Raw genomic sequence first — 25,963 nt, 5'->3', positions numbered from 1 at the left:
AAATACAAAGGATTATTAGAGAATACTATCAGGAATTATATGGCAATAAAATGAATAACCTGGAAGAAATGGACAAATTCCTAGAAAAATACAACTTTCCAAAACTGAACCAGGAAGAAATAGAAAATCTGAACAGACCCATCACAAGCATGGAAATTGAAACTGTAATCAAAAATCTCCCAGCAAACAAAAGCCCAGGTCCAGACAGCTTCACAGCTGAATTCTACCAAAAATTTAGAGAAGAGCTAACACCTATTCTACTCAAACTCTTCCAGAAAATTGCTGAGGAAGGGAAACTTCCAAACTCATTCTATGAGGCCACCATCAACCTAATCCCAAAACCTGGTAAAGACCCCACAAAAAAAGAAAACTACAGGCCAATATCACTGATGAACATAGATGCAAAAATCCTTAACAAAATTCTAGCAATCAGAATCCAACAGCATATTAAGAAGATCATACATCATGACCAAGTGGGCTTTATCCCAGGAATGCAAGGATTCTTCAATATCCGCAAATCAGTCAACGTAATACACCACATTAACAAACTGAAAAATAAAAATCATATGATGATCTCAATAGATGCAGAGAAAGCCTTCGACAAAATTCAACATCCATTTATGATAAAAACCCTCCAGAAAGTGGGAATAGAAGGGACATACCTCAACATAATAAAAGCTATATATGACAAACCCACAGCAAACATTATCCTCAATGGTGAAAAACTGAAAGCATTTCCCCTAAAGTCAGGAACAAGACAAGGGTGCCCACTCTCACCACTACTATTCAACATAGTTCTGGAAGTTTTGGCTACAGCAATCAGAGCAGAAAAAGACATAAAAGGAATCCAAATTGGAAAAGAAGAAGTAAAACTTTCACTGTTCGCTGATGACATGATCCTCTACACAGAAAACCCTAGAGACTCTACCAGAAAACTACTAGAGCTAATCAATGATTACAGTAACGTTGCAGGATATAAAATCAACACACAGAAATCCCTTGCATTCCTATACACTAATAATGAGAAAATAGAAAGAGAAATTAAGGAAACTATTCCATTCACTGTTGCAACAAAAAGAATTAAATACTTAGGAATATATCTACCTAAGGAAACAAAAGACTTGTACATAGAAAACTATAAAACACTACTGAAAGCAATCAAAGAGGACACTAATAGATGGAGAAATATACCATGTTCATGGATTGGAAGAATAAATATTGTAAAAATGAGTATACTACCCAAAGTAATTTATACATTCAATGCAATCCCTATCAAGCTGCCAACAATATTTTTCACAGAACTAGAACAAATAATCTCACAATTTATATGGAAATACAAAAAACCTCGAATAGCCAAAGCAATCTTGAGGAAGAAAAATGGAACTGGGGGAATTAACATGCCGGACTTCAGGCTCTACTACAAAGCCACAGTCATCAAGACAGTATGGTACTGGCATAAAGACAGAAATATAGATCAATGGAACAAAATTGAAAGCCCAGAGATAAATCCACGCACCTATGGACACCTTATCTTCGACAAAGGAGGCAAGAATATAAAATGGAGAAAAGACAGTCTCTTTAACAAGTGGTGCTGGGAAAACTGGTCAGCCACTTGTAAAAGAATGAAACTAGAACACTTCCTAACACCATACACCAAAATAAACTCAAAATGGATTCGAGACCTAAATGTAAGACCAGAAACTATAAAACTCCTAGAGGAGAATGTAGGCAAAACACTCTCTGACATAAATCACAACAGGATCCTCCAAGACCCACCTCCCAGAATATTGGAAATAAAAGCAAAAATAAACAAATGGGACCTAATTAAAATCAAAAGCTTCTGCACAGCAAAGGAAACTATAAGTAAGGTGAAAAGACAGCCTTCAGAATGGGAGAAAATAATAGCAAATGAAGCAACTGATAAAGGATTAATCTCCAAATTATACAAGCAGCTCCTGCAGCTCAATTCCAGAAAAATAAATGACCCAATCAAAAAATGGGCCAAAGAACTAAACAGACATTTCTCCAAAGAAGACATAAAGATGGCTAACAAACACATGAAAAAATGCTCAACATCCCTCATAATCAGAGAGATGCAAATCAAAACCACAATGAGATACCATTTCACACCAGTCAGAATGGCTGCTATCCAAAAGTCTACATGCAATAAATGCTGGAGAGGATGTGGAGAGAAAGGAACCCTCTTACACTGTTGGTGGGAATGCAAACTAGTACAGCCACTATGGAGAACAGTGTGGAGATTCCTCAAAAAATTGGAAATAGAAACTGCCATATGATCCAGCAATCGCACTCCTGGGCATACACACCGAGGAAACCAGAATTGAAAGAGACACATGTACTCCAATGTTCATTGCAGCACTGTTTATAATAGCCAGGACATGGAAGCAACCTAGATGTCCATCTGCAGACGAATGGATAAGAAAGCTTTGGTACATATACACAATGGAATATTATTCAGCCATTAAAAAGAATACATTTGAATCAGTTCTAATGAGGTGGATGAAACTGGAGCCTATTATACAGAGTGAAGTAAGCCAGAAAGAAAAACACCAATACAGTATACTAACACATATATATGGAATTTAGAAAGATGCAAACGATAACCCTGTATATGAGACAGCAAAAGAGACACAGATGTATAGAACAGTCTTTGGGACTCTGTGGGAGAGGGTGAGGGTGGGATGATTTGGGAGAATGGCATTGAAACACGTATGTTGTCATATGTGAAACGAATCACTAGTTCAGGGTCAATGCATGTTATAGGATGCTCGGGGCTGGCATGCGGGGATGACCCAGAGGGAGGATAAAGGGAGGAGGGAGGTGGGAGGGCGGTTCAGGAGGGGGAACTTATGTAAACCCGGGGCAAATTCATATCAATGTATGGCAAAACCAACCAATATAATATTGTAAAATAATTTGCCTCCAATAAAAAATAAATTAATTACCTAAAAAAAAATAATAAAATAAAGTCAGTACAATAAATAATAGTATCAATTAAAAAAATAAAATAAAATAAAATATCAGCTAAAATTTTCAAGTTCATTTTTTTTTCAGAACTTTTAAAGAACCATAGAAAGCCTGTATATAAAAATGAATAAATTTAACAGTAGTGATAGAGAAGGATTCAAATATAATACATGAAAGGTCTTATAGATAATTTTAACTACTTAATTAAGAAAAGTGAGAACAGTACTTCTCAGATAATTTTTTAAGTAAGTATTAGCAAAACTCACTATACTAAAGGCTCTCAAATGAGGGAATTAGTCATGGAAAAGCATTTCCTACAATTAATGACATATTTAATTTTCTTGTTTAGTCATATTGCTTTATTTATTCCTAGTCAAAATGTAATTTAGAGAATGCATTATTTCATCTAGAAGTTAACAGCTGACTGGTAAGAAAGACTTGTGTCAGGTTACTTACTGCCTTTTTTAATTTTATAATATGCTGTGACAGAAAATTAATGATGCCTGTGGTATTTAGCATAGTTCATAACCCATATTTTAATGACAATATACTGTTATTATGATAAATATTCCACAGATACAATATACTTGACTTGTTGGCCATTTTATATCTGTTCTGTATAATTCTATGAAATAAAGTTATATTCATTCTGTTTATTAAAAAAAAAAAAAAAGGAAAGGGAGAGGTCACTAGAGGTAACCTCCCCAGAAATACACTGACTTGCTTGCTTTGTTTATTTGCTTTTTGGTTGGTGTGATGAAATGCATCATACAAAAGAGGGGCTGTTACTGGTCCACAGATGGGCACATACTCTAAATTAAGACGAATCAGAATAAACTTCATGGCTGGAAGGAAGGCTGTGTGTGCACATGTGTGTCTGGTTTGAGTTTCTCTTAGCCAGAAACTTGAGGTCTCAAATGCCACTGGCATCTACCTTTTGCACCTACACAAAATAGCTTTAATACAAAGCTAAGACAAAGGCTGGCAAGGGAGAGAGAAACAAAAAACCTAGCTCTGCTGGGTGATGTTGCCAAGCCAATTTGTACTGTGGTTGGAGCACGCCCTCCTCTGGACATCCAATACCATGAGAAAATAAAGTTCCTCATTTCTCAAAACACTTAGCTAGATTTAAAGGACAAGTGTCCCAAGAGCTCCTGACCCCAACAAATAGGAAGCCTTTAATTAAAATAAATATTTGAAGAAAACCAGATGAAAGAGTTTAGAGCTAAAAGAGGCTTAAGGATTATCTAGTGCACCATTTCCCAAAGGTTGTTCTTTGAAGACTATTTTCCCCAGAAGTCACTATAAAAAAAAAGGGCACGCTTTTCATCGTGTGCAGAAAGGACACACTGCCCAGCGAGTAGCCAATAGCTCCCAGTGCCTCGCTTTTTGCCCAGGGTCAGACATGGCGCCGACTCTCTACCTGATCCCGCGCTCGTGTCTCACTCCCCTCTCACTGATCTTACACTCCACCGGGAAATGTTCGTTATGGCTTGACTTCCCGTGAAGACGTGCCTACAGAGAAAGGGTCTGTGCTGGTCACAGGGGCTGCAAGGATTTTGAGCCCTGTGATATTTCTTTTGCACTGTGATTTAAACGCATCAGTCTCCTGGGTTTAGTTCACTTGACTCTACTATGAGAGAAGGACCCTGTTTGATGCTGAAAAGACTGGGTTTCTTCTTTTTTTATTTTTTATCTTAAAAAAATAAAAAACATGAATCCGCCACGGGTGTACATGCGTTCCCCATCCTGAACCCCCCCCCCGCCTCCCTCCCTATCCCATCCCTCTGGGTCATCCCAGTTGGGTTTCCTCTGGGCCGGCAGGCTGGGCGCAGGACCAGGGTGAATGCTGAGGATATGAGGATAATGAGCCCTGGGCAGGCAGGCTCTTGGCAACCAGCCTGCTGGCCCAGAAATCCGCTCCCCACACCCCTGCCCTGCGGCCACCATGCTGGCCACAAAGAGCATGTCTTCTCACCGGGACTGAAATTCCAGAGACTTCTCAGAGCTACGAGTCTTAGGGAGTGAGGAAACGCGCCTTGGGAACTGAGTGTACCCAAAGCCAACCATATCTTATCCAGATAGCACAATTTCCTTACCTAGGGACAAGCTGTTCCCACAGTTGTCTCCTGGGGGCTCCGTGCAGAATTCCTTCTCCGTGTGTCTGTCGGGGCCCAGGGCTTCCTGTGGAACAACAGAGGACCTCGAATGTCACTGACCTTTGAAAACAGCCTGGGAATCCTGCCAGGCCCCAGGAAGGATGATGGACACAGCGATAGCCTGTGTGAGGCCAGTCAGCAACCTAGGCTCGACCCAGGAGAGGCTCAGTACACAGGGCAGGAGGGGCGGAGGAGCAGCACCCTGCAGCCGATGGCGGGCCACAGAAAAAGGGAGGAGCCGGGGTCAGGCACAGGAGAAGTCACAACGGGAAAGGGGTAGCAAGCGGTAGCTTACCTGGGACTCTGCAGTCACCTCCCAATCTCCGATGCTCCCCGTCTTTGGGACAGCAGGGACTCGGGGAGTGAGGACAGCTGAGAAGGAGAAAGCATCTCTGAAACCCAAGTTCTGGTTCCCAAAAAAATCACCTCGCTCTCAGGTCCGGCTTTCCTAAAGCCCTGCTTGGATCACACTGAGACTGCCACTGTAGCTACTGTGGATTCCTGCTTTCCCTTTCCTTTGAGAGTTTCCGGCTGCTAAGCTGCCCCAGGAGAGACGTCAGCCCTGAACTCCTATACTCACCTGCCCCAGGCCCAGCCTGAACCTGCTACGGGACTAAGCGACAGTGAGGCCCGCTGACACTAGTGGGAGCTTCATCTTCTTACTTTGCAGGGCGTCCATCGGACACGATTCTATCCCTTGCGTTGAATTCTGCACCTCCCTCCTGGGGGATTCTACCTTTACCCCCACCCCTACACCCCCTTCCCTGATGTTTCCTGACCCTTGTACTCACCACTCTCTTTCAAGGGCTGTGGCACCATCTTGGTGTCTAGATACCCGGGAAGGTCAGGACACGAGTTCTTCACCCACTGCTTTGGGGACTGTCCCTCGGGCCAGTGATCTGCTGGCTGCAGCTGGCAGCCCTGAGAGTCCTTCACTGTCGTTAAGGACCTCGTATCTTCCGAACACAGTTCCAGTTCCTACACACAGATGGCCAAAATCCCCAATCATAAGTTCAATAACTGGTAGGGTAGGGCGTGCTCTTTACAGTTACAACTGTCGTTCAGATGTTAACAGGCTCTTAAAAATAAAAAACCCAAAGATGGCTTAAAGTATGACAAAGTCATCAGACTGACTTCAGTAAACAATCCAGCATTTATACCATCAAAGCGGGATTGTCTGCTCAACTTTTTCCATAGGTACTTTCAACACTCACGTAGTTCAAAAACAGAAAACATATAGAGACATAATTAGTGAAAATACCTCAAACTCTACCTGTCTCCATTCTGCCTGTCCAGTACCTTCCCCAACTCCTCACAATAGGGAACCACTGTTCTTCTGTAGTCTTTCAGAGTTTCTTTATATATAAGCAACCATATAAATATATAAAATTTTTCCCCATTCTGACATTAAAGGTAGCAACTATTATACAATGCCTTGAACCTTATTTTTTTTTTAATCCAAGATAATATTCACCTTTATCAAACTTTACCAATGAGTTTGCCAAAAACTCACTCCAAAAACCTTTTGGCCAATCTGAAAACTCAAATCCACTCTCACAGAGAGAAATTTTATCTCTGAGAAAATATATTAGGATGGGTTGTGATCATCAAAAGCCATTCCCAATGAGGAGACCCACCAATGTTCTGTGACATTCATAAAAAAACACCTGCTTGTCAATGTTTTAAGAAAATAGTAACTTTGTGTTCCAGATAAAAATAACTTTGTTATAGTTACAATCTTATAATCCACAGAAGTACTAGGGACTGCTGCTGCTGCTAAATCGCTTCAGTCGTGTTCAACTCTGTGCGACCCCATAGACGGAAGCCCACCAGGCTCCCCCGTCCCTGGGATTCTCCAGGCAAGAACATTGGAGTGGGTTGCCATTTTGTTCTCCAATACATGAAAGGGAAAAGTGAAAGGGAAGTCGCTCAGTCGTGTTCGACTCTTCGTGACCCCATGGACTGCAGCCTACCAGGCTCCGCCATCCTTGGAATTTTCCAGGCAAGGGTACTGGAGTGGGGTGCCATTGCCTTCTCCGACTAGGGACTAGACCCAACAATAATTTTAGAAAGAAGCAGATTCAAGTGCCTATGGAGAGGCAAAAAATCAGGAGGATATTGATTGGGGTAAGGGTGAATTAAGAATTCATCAAATATGGTTCATAGATGCAATGAAATACTACTCGGTCATAAAAAAAAAGAACAAAATAATGCCATCTGCAGCAACATGGATGCATCTAGATATTATCACACTAAGTGAGGTTAAGTCAAAAAGGGAAAAACATATACCACACAATATCACTTATATGTGGAATCCAAAATATGACACAAATGAACCTATCTGTAAAACAGAAAGATTCACAAAAACAAAATTGAAGCAGCAAGGTTACATTGAGATGAAGGTTTTGGTTGGCTGGCTCAGGCCATAAGGCCTGAAGGACTTGTTCTACAAGTACCAGCTTCAAAGCAGAATTCAAAATTTGTGTCGTAGCAAAATTATAAATTATTTTCACGGGCTTTCAGGGTCTCTTGAAAATTGTTGAAACTGTGAATGTTAAACCCACAATACTTTCACTTCCCTTATCTTAGCTCTACCCTTTCTATAAATCTGGACAGGTTACTTACCTGAGTCTGTTGAACTATTTGAAAATGGCCATGTCAGCAGCATCTACCTTACGGGGTACCTTACTAGGTAGCTGGGTTGATTAGATAAGGAATACACACAGAAAGCTTAGAACAGTGTCTGAGGCACAGTGAATGCTCAATAAAAGTCAGTTACTATTTCATTTGAGCCTCACGACTCAGAGGTATTTCAATTCCTGTGGTTTGCAGGTAAGGCATCTGCCATATAGTGGAAAGAACAATGAACCTGGAACCTAAGGATCCAGGTGCAGGCTCTGGTTCATACCGACCGAGCCTCGTGAGCCACCTGACTTTGGGGGCCTTGGCTTAATCCGTAAGATGAGGACAATGATGCTATTTCTATCTAGCATCAAAGAGATCACATACTTTAAAAAGATTCTAAGTATAAAACACAATACAAATTAATGTATTGTGACTATGGTGCTGGGAGGCAGCTTAGAGCGACGGTTACAGATGCTCAGCATAGAATCAGACTGCCTGAATTCAAATCTTGCCTCTCTAACGGCCAGGGACCTTGATCCGATGACCTTTCTTCATTTGCCTCATGGGTGAAGCTAGGACAAACAGTGCCTGCATCATTTCGTTGCTGAAGGATGAAATGAACGGAAAGCATTTAGAACAGTGCAGGTAGGCAGCAGTGCTCAGGGCACACCAACGAGTGCTAACACTACTGTGCTGTGGCGATCATCCACCTGGCAGCAGCCCCACTACCTCCCAGGCCTGCTGCTTGGAGAACAGGCTCTTTGCCTCACCCGCTGCCCCGTGGCCCGGGCCTCTCGGTGCCAATCCTCCACCAGGGCCACCGCCTCCTCGCCGCTCTCGGGGTGGCGGGCCTGGACCCAGGCCTGGACCTCCCGGGGTAAGATGGTCAAGAACTGCTCCAGCACCAGCAGCTCCAGGATCTGCTCTTTGAGGCGGATCTCCGGCCTCAGCCAGTGACAGCAGAGCGCCCAGAGCTGGCTGAAGGCCTCGTGGGGCCCTGCCGCCTCCCTGTACTGGAACTGCCTGAAGCGCTGGCGGGAAGCCTCGGGGCCAGGGACAGGATCGCGGTCCTTCTTGGGCTGGGAGACTGGCGTCCAGGAGTCCTCCTCCAGCTTCACAATCACAAGTTCTTCAGGCTCTTGTTGCGGGGAAGCCCGGGTTTCTAGGGCTACAGCCATGGTCTCTCCTGGATGTCTCCCTTCAGCTGGGCTCTCTGCGTCCAGCGTCTTCCTGCATCTGCAGTGTGTCCTCAAGGGGCTCTCGGGAGAGGAAAGGCTCCCCCTGCTCTGGAGGCAGGAAGACGAGGGGCAGTATGAACAAGAGGTGAGGAGCCTCACCTTCCCCACACGCCCCCCTCCACAAAACCTTCCACTGCTTTGCATGGGGTGGGGCTACTAAGAGATGCCCTCTCCCATAAGCAGGAAGTCAGCCCACAGTCTGCCCCTGAAACCAGCTGCCAGCGACCTCAGAGGAAGACCACACAGTACAAAATCCTCTGCTGCTGCTGCTGCTGCTGCTAAGTCGCTTCAGTCGTGTCCGACTCTGTGCGACCCCATAGACGGCAGCCCACCAGGCTGCCCCGTCCTTGGGATTCTCCAGGCAAGAACACCAGAGTGGGTGGCCATGTCCTTCTCCAATGCATGAAAGTGAAAGTGAAGTCGCTCAGTCGTGTCCGACTCTTAGCGACCCCATGGACTGCAGCCTACCAGGCTCCTCCGTCCATGGGATTTTCCAGGCAAAAGTACTGGAGTGGGGTGCCATTGCCTTCTCTGACAAAATCCTCTGGGACACCCTAAATGTCTCAGCTGGGTGTCCAGGCTGCCATGCCTGGTTCCCGCCCAGCCTTCCTCCCGCCACATGTGTCCCAAGTCCAGCCTCGACTCCAGCTAGGTTCCAAATGTCACTACCCCGTCCGTAAAGTCTTTCTTCTTGGGCCTCTCTGGGTGCTCTCTTTGCAAAATCCCTCACTCTACACTCCCCCGTGGTCATCCCACACATTTGCCATTTTTCACCACCTCTAAACTGATGACTCCCAGAACTCCAGCTAGGACCTGTCTCCAGACCCCAAAGTCCAACCACCTACAAGGCATTTCCACCTGACTCTCATAAGCACCTCCAACTCAATGAGTCAAAAACTAAATCTTCATTTTCCCCTTCAAGCCTGTTCCCCTTCTGGAACTTTCTATCGAGCAAAGGCACCACCTTTCAATAAGGTACCCATGCCAGAAACGTGCTTATCATCTTTTTCCAAGATCCCCCACATCCATTGATTACCAAGCTGGGTCTACCTGGAGTTCTCAGCACTTCCACACAGACAGTGAGTGGCTAGGAAGAGGACTCATGTCCACCTGGCAGCCTCCTGCTTGTCCTTCAGCTACCAGCTCAAAGGTCCCTCATCTGTTAAAAGAGTTTCTTGACACGTTCTTGTCATGCCCAGCCCCCTTCCCTGCTCTCCAAAAGTCAACTGCCCTCATCCTGTGTTCCCAAAGCACTTGGCATGTACTTCTAACACAGGTGTTACCTGACACTATTGCAGTGACCTGTTCTTATGTCTGACAGTCCCATATGACTGTGCTGCCAGGGACACTGCTGCACCTTGTCCATTTCTGTGTCCACAGCGCCCAATCTAGTGTCTGATAAATACCAGGACCACTGGAAGCTTTGCCTTTTATTAAAATGGTCAATCAAGTAAATAAAAAACCTAATGGGCCATGGAAGGTACATAATTCATATTGAGCTAAAGAATCAACCTTTCACGAAATTTCTCTTTAAGCTTTTTTTTTAATATGGGCCATTTTTATAGTCTTTTATTGAATTTGTTACTGCATTGTTTCTGTTTTAAGTTTTTGGCTTTTTTTTTTTTTTTGGCTATGAGGCATGAGGGATCTCAGCTCCCTGACCAGGGATTGAACTCGCAATTCCTGCACTGGAAGATGAAGTCCCAACCACTGGACTGCCAGGGAAGTCACTAAATTTCTTTTTTAACCACAGCCGTAAACATGCACTAGTCCAAACACATTTGCATCACTGTCTCACATGAAGACTAATTCACTAAGTCATATGTAGAGTCCCACTACGAACCCTGCACTGCATTGAGAGCTGGAGCACCAACCGTGACTCGGACAGTCTCCACCTTCATCAAAGTTACAGTCTAATGAGAGAGAGAGTTGATAAAGCAAACAAAGCATACACTCCTGCACAGAGCAAACATTAACAAAACCAGGCACTTAGGAGTCCCACCAGACCCAAAGAGTCTGATAATATGTATTTTTCTTTTGGGAAGATTTGAAAGTAGCAAAGGTTAGTTTTGAACAAAATCTGAAAGATTTGTCTGCTACTCTCTTAGATATGAAGAGCAGTCTAGCCATAGAGGGAGGTCAACACAGTCAGCAAAGCAGCCTTCCCTCAGAGTAGACAGAGGAAAAATGGACACGGGCTCTCCTCAGTCCTGAGACTACCAGAGATATCAGGGGCTCACAGGGGTCAGCGACCTCAAAGAGCATCCATTTTATGAGCGCCCATGGGGTGCCAGGCTTGATGCAAATGTTCTACATTCATGATCTCACTGAATCTTCCAGGCAAGCAGCTGAAGGGTCATTAATGCTGAGCTGCCTTATACTGATCTGTAAGTTGCTGCTGCTGCTGCTGCTAAGTCACTTCAGTCGTGACCGACTCTGTGTGACCCCATAGACGGAAGCCCACCAGGCTCCCCCGTCCCTGGGATTCTCCAGGCAAGAACACTGGAGTGGGTTGCCATAGTTACACACTTTAATTACAAACACCAGAAAGAGAATGAAAGGACATAATTTAAATCACGCAACCAGTTCCACTCACTATGTGTCTATGCCACAGAACGTGGTGATGATCCTCATGACACTGCTGGTCCCCAGGGTGGCTGAGCTGCCCCAAGCCTCCCTCTCCACTGAGAGTGAGCAGAGTGTCTTTCATACAGTGTGGTCCCTGCTGCTGCTGCTAAGTCACTTCAGTCGTGTCCGACTCTGTGTGACCCCATAGACGGAAGCCCACCAGGCTCCCCCGTCCCTGGGATTCTCCAGGCAAGAACACTGGAGCAGGTTGCCATTTCCTTCTCCAACGTGTGAAAGTGAAAAGTGAAAGTGAAGTCGCTCAGTCGTGTCTGACCCATAGCGACCCCACGGACTGCAGCCTACTAGGCTCCTGCATCCATGGGATTTTCTAGGCAAGAGTACTGGAGTGGCTTGCCATTGCCTTCTCCGAGTGTGGTCCCTAAACACAAGCTAACTCTTTCATCTAACATTCAACCAAGAAAACCTGGCTGTGATATTAGCTTACTGAGAGACAGCATGTTGGCTATGAAATGGTTTCCTGCCAAAGGATTTTCAAGCTGACTGTGATTTTTGGCTAAATATGATTTTCACCTTCTGTGCTGACTTTACTATATAATTATCCTTGTAACGTATGATTTCACTACATCCCCAATTTACATATAAGGAACTGAGCTTCTGTGAAGATTTGTGTGAGGTTCCACCACCAGCAAGTGGCAGAGTTGAGATCTAAGCCCAGGTTCATTTTCTCCAGTCACTTCTCCTAACCATTCCACAGCTTAGCCAGTCATCCAAACCCCTGAGAAGACGGTATGGAGAGTGGAGAGAACATGAATGCAGGAGTAGGCAGATTGGGGTACCAGCTCCACTCCTGCCTTTTACCAGCTGCATGACTCTGGGCAGGTCACATGGCCTTGGCAGCCATCTAGCCAGACTGCAGTAGCCAGACTTATCAGGTGCCCCAGGCTCCCCAACTAGTAAGAGGCAGCAGAGCAAAGGACAGGAAGACTAGAATCAGTGGCTGCAAATGTAAATGGCATGGGGTCCGGCAATGTAAATGAGTACATGGATGAAGTAGGGACTGCAGCCAACTACAGAGCACCAGAAGACAACTGGTCCAGTGTTCAAAGGCCTTCCAGCTTTTCCCAGAGGAGCCAGAACTCTGGATTCCTAAATGTTGGCAACCAACTCAAAACTGTTTTAAACACTATGAGGAGTAACTAGAGTGTGATGGTAGGCTTCATTCAGCATGGGCTGTTACCCTGCCACCTTTCAGCTAAATGATCTCAAAGGTCTCTTCCAATAGCCAGGAAGATTTAGAAAGGGTACAGAGTCCCTCAGCAATGAAGGCTGTGTCATCAGAGCCAGGCTCCCTTTACAAACAAAGCCAGGGAAGCAGGGAGGCATCCCGGGTCCCCGAGCGGGCACGCAGACGTGGAGAGTGGAGTCATCCCAATGAATGGCAGGCTGCAAGAGAAGATGTGCCCCAGTCTCCTGAGAAAGGCCAAGACTAGTCTGTAACCTCCAAAGAGAAAGAAACTGGGAGTTCCCAAAGGCTATCAAGCTCACGTGGCTGACTGTCCAGGCTACTGCTTAGAGCAGCCCAAGCCTACACTTAAGGACTTAAACCAGGGACAGCAAACAGGTTTCATTTAAAGCACCAACTACAGTCAACTGTGCTAAGGACTCTGCATCCCATGTGAACATGTACTGTGACCAATGAGTTGTGACCGCCAGACACAGGAGGGAAAGGAGGAGCACACAGTCTGAGCTTTGCCACGTCTGGCTTAAAGTCCCTTTGGCACTGAATCAGCTGCCAGCAAAGACAACCCTGACTTCTCGGAGAAGCTCACAGCCCCTGGAAATCCACTAGAAGTAGCCGTCTTCAAGCATGGAACAGCAATGCTCACCGTGGACGGTCTTTATTCACATACTCACCAAGCATTTACTGATTTCCTTGATTTACGTTAAGTACTTACTACTCTGGGCGGGGCAAATGGGGAAATGGAGGTGATGCATAAACCGTTCCTGTCCTGAAGGTACTCACAGTATAGTGGAAGCAACAACAACAGAAAACTCACAGATAATTATGATCAATGTGGTAAATGCAATCAAAGAGGTCTGTGGGAGCTGGGGTGGGGAGGTGACTTAAATGAAGAAAGTAACATATGATTTGGTTCTAAAAAAAAAAAAGACTGAGTCTCTGAGCAGAGATTGGGGGGAACGTGTATTCTGAGCTGGGAGAACAGCATGTATAATGGTGAAAAATCAAACAGCCTCCCCAGGATACGGCGATAACCTTGCCAGCACGAAGACTAGAATGGAAAAGGAGTTCATGAAGGGCCTTGAATGTCAGGCTAAATTATCTGGACTTAATTCCATAGGTGATGGGAGTTAATGAAGGTTTTTAAGTAGAAAGCCTAATCTGATTTGTGGTTTCAACACATCACAGCAACTACAACATGTCTGTCCAATCTGTGAAGGTGACGAAGTGTAGGTTTCAACAAAATCCCTGACAAGGAAATACTCAAGATACATCAAGGAAATTAAACGATCTGAAGATCCCTGGATGTGGAAGAATGCAAGGGGACTCAAAAGGCACCTGGGTCAAGAGGATGTTGGTACATTCACTTCCCTCAGGCAGAAGGAAAGAGGTGCAGGTTGGGCGCCGAGCACAAGAGCCGTCCCCACCCTCTGGGTTCCAGAGGTCATGACCATCAGAGAAAGTGTATGGGGGTATCAAATGTTTGTTTTAGATGAGCAGTAGAGGCTCAAACACTATCTTCAAGCTCAGGCCCTTTTCCATCACTTCTTGCCAGGGCCCCAGAACCCTCTCTTCTTCCCTATAAGGGAACCTCTCCCGATCTCCTCACCTACAGAGCTTTCTAAGAATCTCCTCACTGCCAGGGCCTTCTACCTCCCTCCTTATCCCCGACCCCTCTATGACCCTTTCCATCTCCGGAAGCTTCATCCTCTGACCGCCCCTCACCCCCCACCCCACAAAAAAGCTTCTTTCTCCCGTCTCACCTTCCCCGACCCCCTGTGATAACCACCACGTCCTAAATCTCCTCCAGCCCAGAGCCTTGAGTCTCAGCTGCCCCCGCCCAGCCACCCGGACTCACCCACCGAGACACCCACTTCACAACAGGGCGGAAGTGCTCCTGGACTCGCGCAGGGAATGCTGGGACGCGGAGTCCGAACCGCGCCACCCCGTGAATGGCGCTTCTGTGACTACAACTCCCAGAAGGAACCGCGCGAGAGCCAGCGTGTGGCCCCGCCCCCTCCCCGCTTGCGATCTGGCGGGTGTCGTCAGCCAATAGATGCACCATCTCCTCCGGCCCCGGCACTGGAACAAATCGGAAGAGAGTATTACGCATGGGGGCGGGGCCTGTTGTGATCCCTGTCCTTTCCACAGGCTCTGAAATAATGGCACCGCCCACGGGGCGGGCATTCAAGCCGAAGGGGCGGAGTCTATTGAAGCGCAGAGCGAGAGCCAGAGACCGGGGATATATCAAAGCAAAAACAATAAGAAATAAGGAGAGAGGGTGACTAGAGGTGACCCACCTGGAGGGCGGGAGAGAGTTGGACAATGGTAGGTTCAATTTCCAGTTCACAGTTAAGCTGCGTATCTTTGGATCAATTATGAATCTCGCTTTCTTCGCCTGTGAAGTGAAGATAATAAAAGCATACGTGTCGCTAGTTTTTTGTGAGACTTACTGGGATAATACACGTAAAATGATTAACTCAGAACCGGGGTCTTAATAATACACAGGGAATATTAGCTATTATCATGTAAATAGTAGGGAGCTTGGCACTTCCTGCGTGCTGGAAGAGTTTTAATCGTTTTTAGAGTAATAATCACCAGAATAATTTTAATATAAATGCAGTTGCTTTGCTCCGTTATGAATACTTTGGAGTAAGAGTAATCTAACATGGGTTTGAGAATGTGGGTTTTGTAGTCAGACATGGATCCAAATCCCAGCCCAGTGACTTCACAGCTATGTGGGCTTGAACGAATGACTGCGTCACTTTTGGCTTCAGTTCTTTGGTAGGTAAAATGCAGGTGATAGAACCTACATTGCAGGGTATTGTGAAGATAGATGAGATAATGCAGGGAAAACAAGGTCTCTGAAGTCAAACTGTTTGTGTCTGACATTTCTTACTTTCATATGCAGGATGTAGTTGGTTTCACTAGTTGTGAAACCTGGGGCAAATTACTTAACCTCTTTATGCCCCAGTTTTCTCACCTATAAAATTGGAATTACAATAATATCATCTACCTGCTAGGAATAAATGGGGGAAATATGTAAAGAGCCTGTCACATCTGGCAAAGGAGTTTAATAATAACTGTATGCGTGCTAAGTGACTTCAGTCGTACCTGACTCTTTGCGACCCCATGGACTGTAGCCCGCCAGACTCCTCTGTCCATGGAATTCTCCAGGCAAAAATACTGGAGTGGGTTGCCATGCTGTCCTCCAGGGATCTTCCTGAACCAGGGACTGAACCCGCATCACTTACATCTCCTGCATTGGTAGGCGAGTTCTTTGCCGCTAGTGCTGAAGTAGGAGATAGACAATCTCCAGGTTGGACATTTACGATTAGCCAGCCCCCTCTTTGCATTTCCAGAGGTAAGCGATAGGCAGGCTCCTGTTGAGAAATTTACAAGCATCCCCCATTTGCTCTCAGAAATGGAAGTAACAGCAGAAACAGGGTGAAGAGCCAGTCTTTATCACTTGTTAACACCTCAAGGGAATAATCATGGCAAGGAGGAAGAGAGGCGAAGACCCTTCTGAGTAAAAGATGAGGGAGACACTACACAAGTGCAGAAAGGATCCTTGGAGTCAAAAGTCAGAGGACGTTTCCAGGACTCATCCAGGCCACAGTGAGCCTTACTCCTGCCAGAAGCCTTCACTTCGAGATCCATCTTGGCTGATCGGTGCATCAGCTGTAGAAAAAGAAACCAGCCTGAAGGAGGACAAGACCTGGAAGACTGCCTTATATGAATGACTTACCCGCCTCTTTAAGGCCGCCTCCTCACTAGGGGGAACGCCCACACCCTTACCCTCTGGTTGTGCATCTCTGCCTTTCTTCTCGCTCAACCAAACAAACTGTTTCTCTGTGTGCTCTCTCACTTGTTCTGCTCTGTCTCTGATACTAAACTCTGTACCTGCATTCACAGTTTCTGCCTCCGTGATAAATACATTTTTCACTGGGGGCAAAGATCCAGGCAAGATCAGCTTCTAGCCTCCAGCCCTTGCTAAGCTAGGATTCCTAGTTTTCATCCAGGCTGCTGCGGCTAAGTCGTTTCAGTCGTGTCTGACTCTGTGAGACCGCATAGACGGAAGCCCACCAGGCTCTCCTGTCCCTGGGTTTCTCCATGCAAGAACACGAGTGGATTGCCATTTCCTTCTCCAATGCATGAAAGGGAAAAGTCCCAGGTTCAATTCCTGGGCAGGGAATTAAGATCTCGCTTCATGCCCCTGTTCTCTGCTGCCTTGCCAAGATCAGCACCACTTGGGAAGCCCTGATAATAATTAGCTATTATTATTTTTACTGATAGTTATGAGACTTAGGGGAAATTGACAGTACCTGGCATATGGCGCGTGCTCAACACATGTTAGCTGTTTTTAAAATTATGAAAAAATCTATATTTTAATTTTAAGGACCCAGTTCAAAGCTCTTCTCCTCTGAAATATGTTCCAGCTCATTTATAGTGATAATTCATGTGATTTTACTCAGTGAATCTAACAACAACCTACAAGCCCTCCTTGTTGAAACCTCACCACAACCCTGAGAGATGGGTTTTATTCCAATTTAAAAGGAGGAAACGAAGGCTTAGACAGATGATGTGATCTGCTCAAGATCACATAACTAATATGAGCCGGGATTTAAACTTCAGGGCGTTTGACTCCAAAGGTTTCTTCTCGAACCCACACTGCATAAGAAAAGTTGAGTGAGGAGAGAGACAGTGAAGCAGTGTGAGAGGCTAGGAGACCTGAAGACATTTGACACTCAGAGTGTGACGCTCTGAAGCTGGAAAGGTGGTTTAACAAGGGTCAGGTAAGGACATCCTCCTCAGGCTCACCTACCTCCCTGAAGAGGAGGAATGGAGGCGGAGGCTGCAAAGGGAGAAGAACACCATTAGGACACAAGAGGGCGCCCCTCACTCTAAATCAAGCCTGGAATTGTTCCTTGATTACCCCTTCGGTTCAGTTCAGTTCAGTGCAGTTCAGTCGCTCAGTTGTGTCCGACTCTCCGCGACCCCATGAATCACAGCACGCCAGGCCAACCTGTCCATCACCAACTCCCGGAGTTCACTCAAACTCATGTCCACCGAGTCGGTGATGCCATCCAGCCATCTCATTCTCTGTCGTCCTCGTCTCCTCCCGCCCCCAATCCCTCCCAGCATCAGAGTCTTTTCCAGTGAGTCAGCTCGTCGCATGAGGTGGCCAAAGTTAGCCTTTGTCTAATTAATGCCTGGCATTTTACAGGAGAGGAAAGCTAAGGCCCCAGGAGGACAAGTGCCCTGCCCCGTGTTGTACGGAAATAAACAGCAGAGCCTGAACCAGATCCCAGTTCTCTGCTCCGACACCCACAAACATTTTCTTCTGTCCACAATTATCTATCAAGACCCTTTGTGTATGGGGCTATAACAAGGCTCTGAGGATGCCGAGATGAATCATACCTAGCCCCTGTCCTCAGAGCCTGATCTCTAACTTGCCCAATTGAGTGCTCTATTAGAAAATCAGCAATGTTTCCATTAGCAAAACATTTGTGAGAACACGCTCCCAACATATGTGTATTTATCTACTTATAAGTGATACACATGTTATAAATGTATAATTAAATGAAAAGATAACTTTTTATTCAGAGGAGCCTGGTGGGCTGCAGTCCATGGGGTCGCTACTAGTCGGACAAGACTGAGCGACTTCACTTTCACTTTTCACTTTCACACATTGGAGAAGGAAATGGCAACCCACTCCAGTGTTCTTGCCTGGAGAATCCCAGGGATGGCGGAGCCTGGTAGGCTGCCATCTATGGGGTCGCACAGAGCCGGACACGACTGAAGCGACTTAGCAGCAGCAGCAGCAGCACAATGCATTATTAGATCCTGCTCTCAGTGTTTATACATATTAAGTCATTTAGCCTCTCAAAGCCCTTTGAGGAGGGTCTAATACTATACGATATTACTAAAGCCATATGGCTAAAATGCAGGCAGTCTAGCTTCAGAATAAAGTGAAATTTTAAAAAAGATCCTACTGTATAGCACATAGGACTTTGCTCAATGTTATGTGGCAGTTTGGATAGCAGGGGAGTTTGGGGGGAAATGAATGTGTATATATATATATATATGTGTATATATGACTTAATCCCTTTGCTATCCACCTGAAACTATCACGACATTGTTAATCGACTATATTTGTATAAAATAAAAAGGTTTTCTTTTTAAAAAGTCACAATTAAGGTTGCTTTCTCATGCTGCTCTCTGCTGTCTGACACAATAAGTCTTAAGACTTCTTCTGAAGTCTTCACCCTAGAAAAAGATCAGTTCAGTCGCTGAGTTGTGTCCCACCCTTTGTGACCCCATGGACTGCAGCACACCAGAAACTTAGAAGAAGGTCCTCAACAAATCTGACCCTGCTGCATCCTAATCTTGGTTGGAATTCCAGCTTCCAGAACTATGAGAAATAAATTTCTGTTTATAGCCAAAAAAATAAAATAGGAAGTTTTTTTAATGATAATTATGATTGTTATTTCTTCCCTTATTGTAAAATGGTAATAATATTTTCTTCTTTCTTGAACTGAGGGATGTGAGAATATAAGTTCAGTTCAGTCGCTCAGTTGTGTCCGACTCTGCACCCCAGGCCTCCCTGTCCATCACCAACACCCAGAGTCCACCCAAACCCATGTCCATCGAGTTGATGATGCCATCCAACCATCTCATCCTCTGTCATCCCCTTCTCCTCCTGCCCTCAGTCTTTCCCAGCATCAGGGTCTTTTCAAATGAGTCACCTCTTCGCATCAGGTGACCAAAGTATTGGAGTTTCAGCTTTAGCATCAGTCCTTCCAATGAACACCCAGGACTGATCTCCTTTAGGATGGACTGGTTGGATCTCCTTGCAGTCCAAGGGATTCTCAAGAGTCTTCTCTAACACCCCAGTTCAAAAGCATCAATTCTTTGGCGATCAACTTTCTTCACAGTCCAACTCTCACATCCATACATAACCACTGGAAAAACCATAGCCTTGACTAGACAGACCTTGGTTGGCAAAGTAATGTCTCTGCTTTTTAATATGCTGTCTAGGTTGGTCATAACTTTCCTTCCAAGGATCAAGCATCTTTTAATTTCATGGCTACAATCACCATCTGCAGTGATTTTGGAGCCCCCAAATAAAAATTCAGCCACTATTTCCACTGTTTCCCCATCTATTTCCCATGAAGTGATGGGAACAGATGCCATGATCTTAGTTTTCTGATTGTTGAGCTTTATGCCAAATTTTTCACTCTCCTCTTTCACTTTCATCAAGAGGCTCTCTAGTTCTTCTTCACTTTCTGCCATAAGGGTGGTGTCATCTGCATATCTGAGGTTATTGATATTTCTCCCGGCAATCTTGATTCCAGCTTGTGCTTCTTCCAGCCCAGCGTTCCTCATGATGTACTCTGCATATAAGTTAAATAAGCAGGGTGACGATATACAACCTTGATGTACTCCTTTTCCTATTTGGAACCAGGCTGTTGTTCCATGTCCAGTTCTAACTGTTGCTTCCTGACCTGCATACAGGTTTCTCAAGAGGCAGGTCAGGTGGTCTGGTATTTCCATCTCTTTCAGAATTTTCCACAGTTTATTGTGATCCACACAGTCAAAGGCTTTGGCATAGTCAATAAAGGAGAAATAGATGTTTTTCTGGAACTCTCTTGCTTTTTCAATGATCCATCAGATGTTGGCAATTTGATCTATGGTTCCTCTGCCTTTTCTAAAACCTGCTTGAACATCTGGAAGTTCACGGTTCACGTATTGCTAAAGCCTGGCTTGGAGAATTTTAAGCATTACTTTACTAGCATGTGAGATGAGTGCAATTGTGTGGTAGTTTGATCATTCTTTAGCATTGCCTTTCTTTGGGATTGGAATGAAAACCGACCTTTTCCAGTCCTGTGGCCACTGCTGAGTTTTCCAAATTTGCTGGCATATTGAGTGCAGCACTTTCACAGCATCTTTCAGGATTTGAAATAGCTCAACTGGAATTCCATCACCTCCACTAGCTTTGTTCATAGTGATGCTTTCTAAGGCCCACTTGACTTCACATTCCAGAATGTCTGGCTCTTGGTGAGTGATCACACCATCGTGATTATCTAGGTCGTGAAGCTCTTTTTTGCACAGTTCTCCTGTGTATTCTTGCCACCTCTTCTTAATATCTTCTGCTTCTGTTAGGTCCATACCATTTCTGTCCTTTATTGAGCCCATCTTTGCATGAAATGTTTCCTTGGTATCTCTAATTTTATTGAAGAGATCTCTAGTCTTTCTCATTCTATTGTTTTCCTCTATTTCTTTGCATTGATCACTGAGAAGGTTTTCTTATTTCTCCTTGCTATTCTTTGGAACTCTGCATTCAGATGAGTATATCTTTCCTTTTCTCCTTTGCTTTTCACTTCCTGTCTTTTCACAGCTATTTGTAAGGCCTCCTCAGACAACCATTTTGCTTTTTTGCATTTCTTTTTCTTGGGGATGGTCTTGATTGTGTCTCCTGTACAATGTCATGAACCTCCATCCAGAGTTCATCAGGCACTCTGTCTATCAGATCTAGTCCCTTAAATCCGTTTCTCACTTCCACTGTATAGACATAAGGGATTTGATTTATGTCATACCTGAATGGTCTAGTGGTTTTCTCCACTTTCTTCAATTTAAGTCTGAATTTGGAGTTCATGATCTGAGCCACAGTCAGCTCCCGTTCTTGTTTTTGCCGACTGTATAGAGCATCTCCATCTTTGGCTGCAAAGAATATAATCAATCTGGTTTCAGTATTGATCATCTGGTGATGTCCATGTGTGATGTCTTGTATTGTTGGAAGAGGGTGTTTGCTATGACCAGTGCGCTCTCTTGGCAAAACTTTATTAGCCTTTGCCCTGCTTCATTCTATACTCCAAGGCCGAATTTGCCTGTTACTCCAGCTGTTTCTTGACTTCCTACTTTTGCATTGCAGTCCCCTATATGAAAAGGACATCTTTTTTGGGTGTTAGTTCTAGAAGGTCTTGTGGGTCTTCATAGAACCATTCAACTTCAGCTTCTTAGGCGTTACTGGTCGGGGCATAGACTTGAATTACAGTGATATTGAATGGTTTGCCTTGGAAACGAACAGAGATCATTCTGTTGTTTTTGAGATTGCATCCAAGTACTGCATTTCGGTCTCTTTTGTTGACCATGATGGCTACTCCATTTCTTCCAAGAGATTCCTGCCCACAGTAGTAGATATAATGGTCACCTGAGTTAAATTCACCCATTCCAGTCCATCTGAGTTCACTGATTCCTAGAATGTTGATGTTCACTCTTGCCATCTCCTCTTCGACCACTTCCAATTTGTCTTGATTCATGGATCTAACATTCCAGGTTCCTATGCAATATTGCTCTTTACAGCATCGAATCTTACTTTTATCCACAACTGGGTATTTGTTTTCTTTGGCTCCATCCCTTCATTCTTTCTGGAGTTATTTCTCCACTGATCTCCAGTAGCATATTGGGCACCTACTGACCTGGGGAGTTCATCTCTCAGTGTCCTATCTTTTTGCCTTTTCATACTGTTCATGGGGTTCTCAAGACAAGAATACTGAAGTGGCTTGCCATTCTCTTCTCCAGTGGACCACATTCTGTCAGACCTCTCCACCATGACCTGCCCGTCTTGGGTGGCCCCACACGGCTTGGCTTAGTTTCATTGAGTCAGACAAGGCTGTGGTCCATGTGATCAGATTGGCTAGTTGTCTGTGATTGTGGTTTCAGTCTGTCTGCCCCCCTGAACCCCTCTTTCAATGCCTACTGTCTTACCTAGGTTTCTCTTACCTTGGATGCAGGGTCTTTCTTCACAGCTGCTCCAGCTGTGAGAATATAAAATCAGGTTTATAATAGACACTGAGTGTCCAATAATAAGGGGATGAATAAATAAAATATGGAACATTTATATTGAAGGACTGTAGAGTAATTAATTAGGCTTGACCTAAGTCTATATATTGGAGAAGGAAATGGCAACCCACTCCAGTGTTCTTGCCTGGAGAATCCCAGGGACGGGGGAGCCTGGTGGGCTTCCGTCTATGGGGTCACACAGAGTCGGACACGACTGAAGTGACTTAGCAGGAGCAGCAGCAAGTCTATATATATCTTGACATGTATAGATCAAAAAGAAATAGAAATTTTAACACTTTCTTCCAAAGCTCCAGTGGCTCATCTTGAGCACCCTCCTTTGAAGACCACTGCTCAAGAGGTTCCCAGACCTGTGAGGGCAGTGCTTGAAGAAAAGGAAATGCAGGAAATTGTGGGAACCCAGAGCCAGCAGCTTATCTATGTTGGAAGATCAAGATGATTTCCAGTTATGGCTGAACTAAATCTTAAAGGATACTTATAGATTACTTGGGGGCTTCCCTGATGGTTAAGACAGTAAAGGATCTGCCTGCAATTATGGATACCTGGGGTTCGATCCGGGTCAGGAAAATCCCCTGGAGAAGGGAGTGACTATCCACTCCAGTATTCTTGCTTGGAGAATTCCATGGACTGAGGAGCCTGGAGGGTTATGGTCTGCGGGATTGCAAAGAGTTAGACTCGACTGAGCAACTAACACTTTTACTTTCCTCCCCTGAGGAAAGAAATTGGAGGAAAGGGTGTTCTTGAATGAAGGAACAGCATAGCTACAAGTTGTTTAGCATGGCTGGAGCCCAGAGTGTCAAGGGGGCGGGTTTCCCCTCCCAGTGTTGCTATGAGGCTCAAGGATGATAGAAATGACTGTGCCTTCATGTTCGTGTGGAGGGAACAGGCCACCAGTCTGCTGCCTCTTGGGCAGCGTCCTAGCCTTTTGGCCCTTAGCTGCCAATTCCTCTATAACCCAGAAGGCAAAGGGGGCCCATTTGCCCCCTGAAGATGGAGCTGAACTTGGCCTGGGCCCTGCTCCACAGCTCATGAGTGCTCAGAGCCCTCCTTCCTCCCCATCCGTTCCGTTCCGTTCCGTTCAGTCACTCAGTCGTGTCCGACTCTTTGTGACCCCGTGGACTGTAGCCTACCAGGCTTCTCCGTCCATGAGATTCTCCAGGCAAGAATACTGGAGTGGGTTACCATCTCCTTCTCCAGGGGATCTTCCCGACCCAGGGATCGAACCCGGGTCTCCCGCATTGGAGGCAGACGCTTTAACCTCTGAGCCACCAGGGAAGCCCCCATACTCTCCATCAATCCCCAGCGTTAGTTTCTCTCTCGGCTGTGTACGTGACCGTAGCCCCTTTGCTCTCTGCCTCATGTGGGTTTCCATCAAAAACAAAACATCCAGTTAAGCCAAGAATTTCATGGATTTAATAGATTTGCTGAGGATTTGGCGATGTTGAGATCATATCACATACAGCACCTGCCATCTCCCAAATCTCCTGATGGAGCCTTCTCAAAGCTTGTGTCCTCAAACCCATGGGTTGATCCTCCCTGCCCACACAGCACCCTGGCCTCTCACCAGAAGTCAAGGTCAGTGTCAAGCACCCACACATATCCACGGCCTCCCTGCGAGGCTGACTTGCTTTTCCTCTTCCCATCCTCCAACACAAATGTTCCCACTCTAGTCCAGCCCAGGCGCCCCACGCTGCTCCCCAGCCAAGCCCAGAGCTCATCCTTTCTTTCATCTGCCTTGGGCCACCACACAGTCGTCTCCTCTGTAGAGCAGCCAGGCCAGCCTATGGCTGCAGGGGAGTGGGTGGCAGGAGACAGGCTCCAGGAAGACCAACAGTAGCCTCGGGGGTTGAGGGCTGCCAGCAGGAGTGAGGCGGCCGAAAGGAGCTCCAGGCAGTAGCGTGGGTATGCAGGGCCTGGCAACTCATAGAATGTGACCTGGCTCCCTGCCATGCTCTCTGCCAACTTGTCAGCCACATCCTTGCCTGGCTCAAAATCCTCCCCCAGGGAGGAAGAAGCACAGCTCCTAGCCCATCGGAGGGCAGCCCTCCGGGGTAAGCAGCAACTCCCCAATCACCCAGCTCTGGTCGTGCCTGCTGTGGGACACAAACACATCATAAAGGAACCTCTTGCCCTCACCCCTCCAGCTTCTCAGACCCTGAAGCCAGCCCTTGAACAAGGCGTAGAGATGGAGTTTCTGGTTTCCTGTAAGAAGGGCAAAGAGCAGCAGAAGCAGCAGACAGACCTGCCCAAAAGGAGTTTCAAGTTCAAAGTCTTGGGACAGTGACTCCAGAGAAAGGGGAAAATGGGATTCTTGGAGTAGTCCCCAGCTTCTCACTGGTGTGATACTATGTACATGTGTGTTTGGGCAGACCACTCAAGCCAGGACCCCAGGCATTGGCACACCAGCAAGCCATGGACACACTCAAAATACACATGTACCGGGCCGCCTGGGGACTTTGCTCCTGGAGGCTGTCACCAGGCTCGAGGCCTGTCTCCCAGTCTAGCACCAAGACCTGCAGACAGCCCAAGCCCCGGAAAGCAACAGCACACAGTGTCTCCAACCCCACTTTGACCAGAAACAGCACCTCAAGCCTCACCCATCAGCTCCCCAAGCCACACTGGGTGGGGCCTGCAGCTTCTGCTCCTGTAGGCTAGCCAGTCCTGAGATTGCGGCAGGGCCTGGGGCTATGTCCATCCTCCCTTACCCTGGGGGACCCGCCAGAGAAAAAGACTGGGGGTGTCCTGGGACCAGAGGGCCTGAAGCTGTCCCCAAGGAGAGAGAGTTGACAAAGGGCAGGGAACACCTTGGTGACCATCCAGGCCCCCAGCTTCAGGCCCCAGCCTGTTAGAGTCAAGATCTGCCAAGATTGGAAAGATATTAGAAACAAGCTTTCCAGGCTTTCTGCCTGAGACCATGTGAAACTCCAAGCTAGTCAAGCTCATGGGCAGGGAAAACAGTACCCCAGAAGGGCCACAGAGGGTCTGCAGGCTCAAGGTGTGCAGATGTGCTGGACCCTAGAAGCCCCAGGTGGGCTCAGCAACATTCAGATATTCAGCCGGTTTAGGGTAGTCAGTGTAGGCAGCAGAGCCAACCAGCCCTCACCAGAAAGTGTTAGTAGCTCAGTCATGTCTGACTCTTTATGACCCCATGGACTGTAGCTAACCAGGCTCCTCTGTCCATGGGATTCTCCAGGCAAGAACACTGGAGTGGATTGTCATGCCACTCCCTTCTGCAGGAGATCTTCCTGACCCAGGGATTG

At 46.0% G+C, this 25,963-nt stretch overlaps 1 protein-coding gene and 1 pseudogene across 3 annotated transcripts in view; both read right to left on the bottom strand.

The window, feature by feature from the left end:
* ZSCAN20 (zinc finger and SCAN domain containing 20) overlaps positions 1 to 14,755 on the bottom strand; it is a 32,003-nt gene extending 17,248 nt beyond the window's left edge. For 2 of the 3 annotated variants that reach the window (XM_055403002.2, XM_055403004.2), the window contains exons 1-5: positions 14,698 to 14,755; positions 8,543 to 9,058; positions 5,939 to 6,125; positions 5,443 to 5,519; positions 5,088 to 5,172 (exon numbers count right to left, since the gene is read on the bottom strand). In XM_055403002.2, the coding sequence (XP_055258977.2) occupies positions 5,088 to 5,172; positions 5,443 to 5,519; positions 5,939 to 6,125; positions 8,543 to 8,950 (757 nt within the window). In that variant the 5' untranslated portion in view covers positions 8,951 to 9,058; positions 14,698 to 14,755. The remainder of the gene's footprint in view (positions 1 to 5,087; positions 5,173 to 5,442; positions 5,520 to 5,938; positions 6,126 to 8,542; positions 9,059 to 14,697) is intronic. The other variant, XM_055403003.2, reaches the window with a different exon arrangement.
* Positions 14,756 to 24,263: 9,508 nt separating this feature from the next.
* LOC148777975 (toll-like receptor 12) lies at positions 24,264 to 25,831 on the bottom strand (annotated as a pseudogene).
* Positions 25,832 to 25,963: the final 132 nt, after the last annotated feature.

Source organism: Moschus berezovskii, chromosome 4 (assembly GCF_049115385.1).
Source record: "Moschus berezovskii isolate FMDL1 chromosome 4, NW_MosBer_1.0, whole genome shotgun sequence".
NCBI classification, from domain to species: Eukaryota; Metazoa; Chordata; class Mammalia; order Artiodactyla; family Moschidae; genus Moschus; species Moschus berezovskii.
This window is presented reverse-complemented; position numbering and strand designations above follow the sequence as displayed.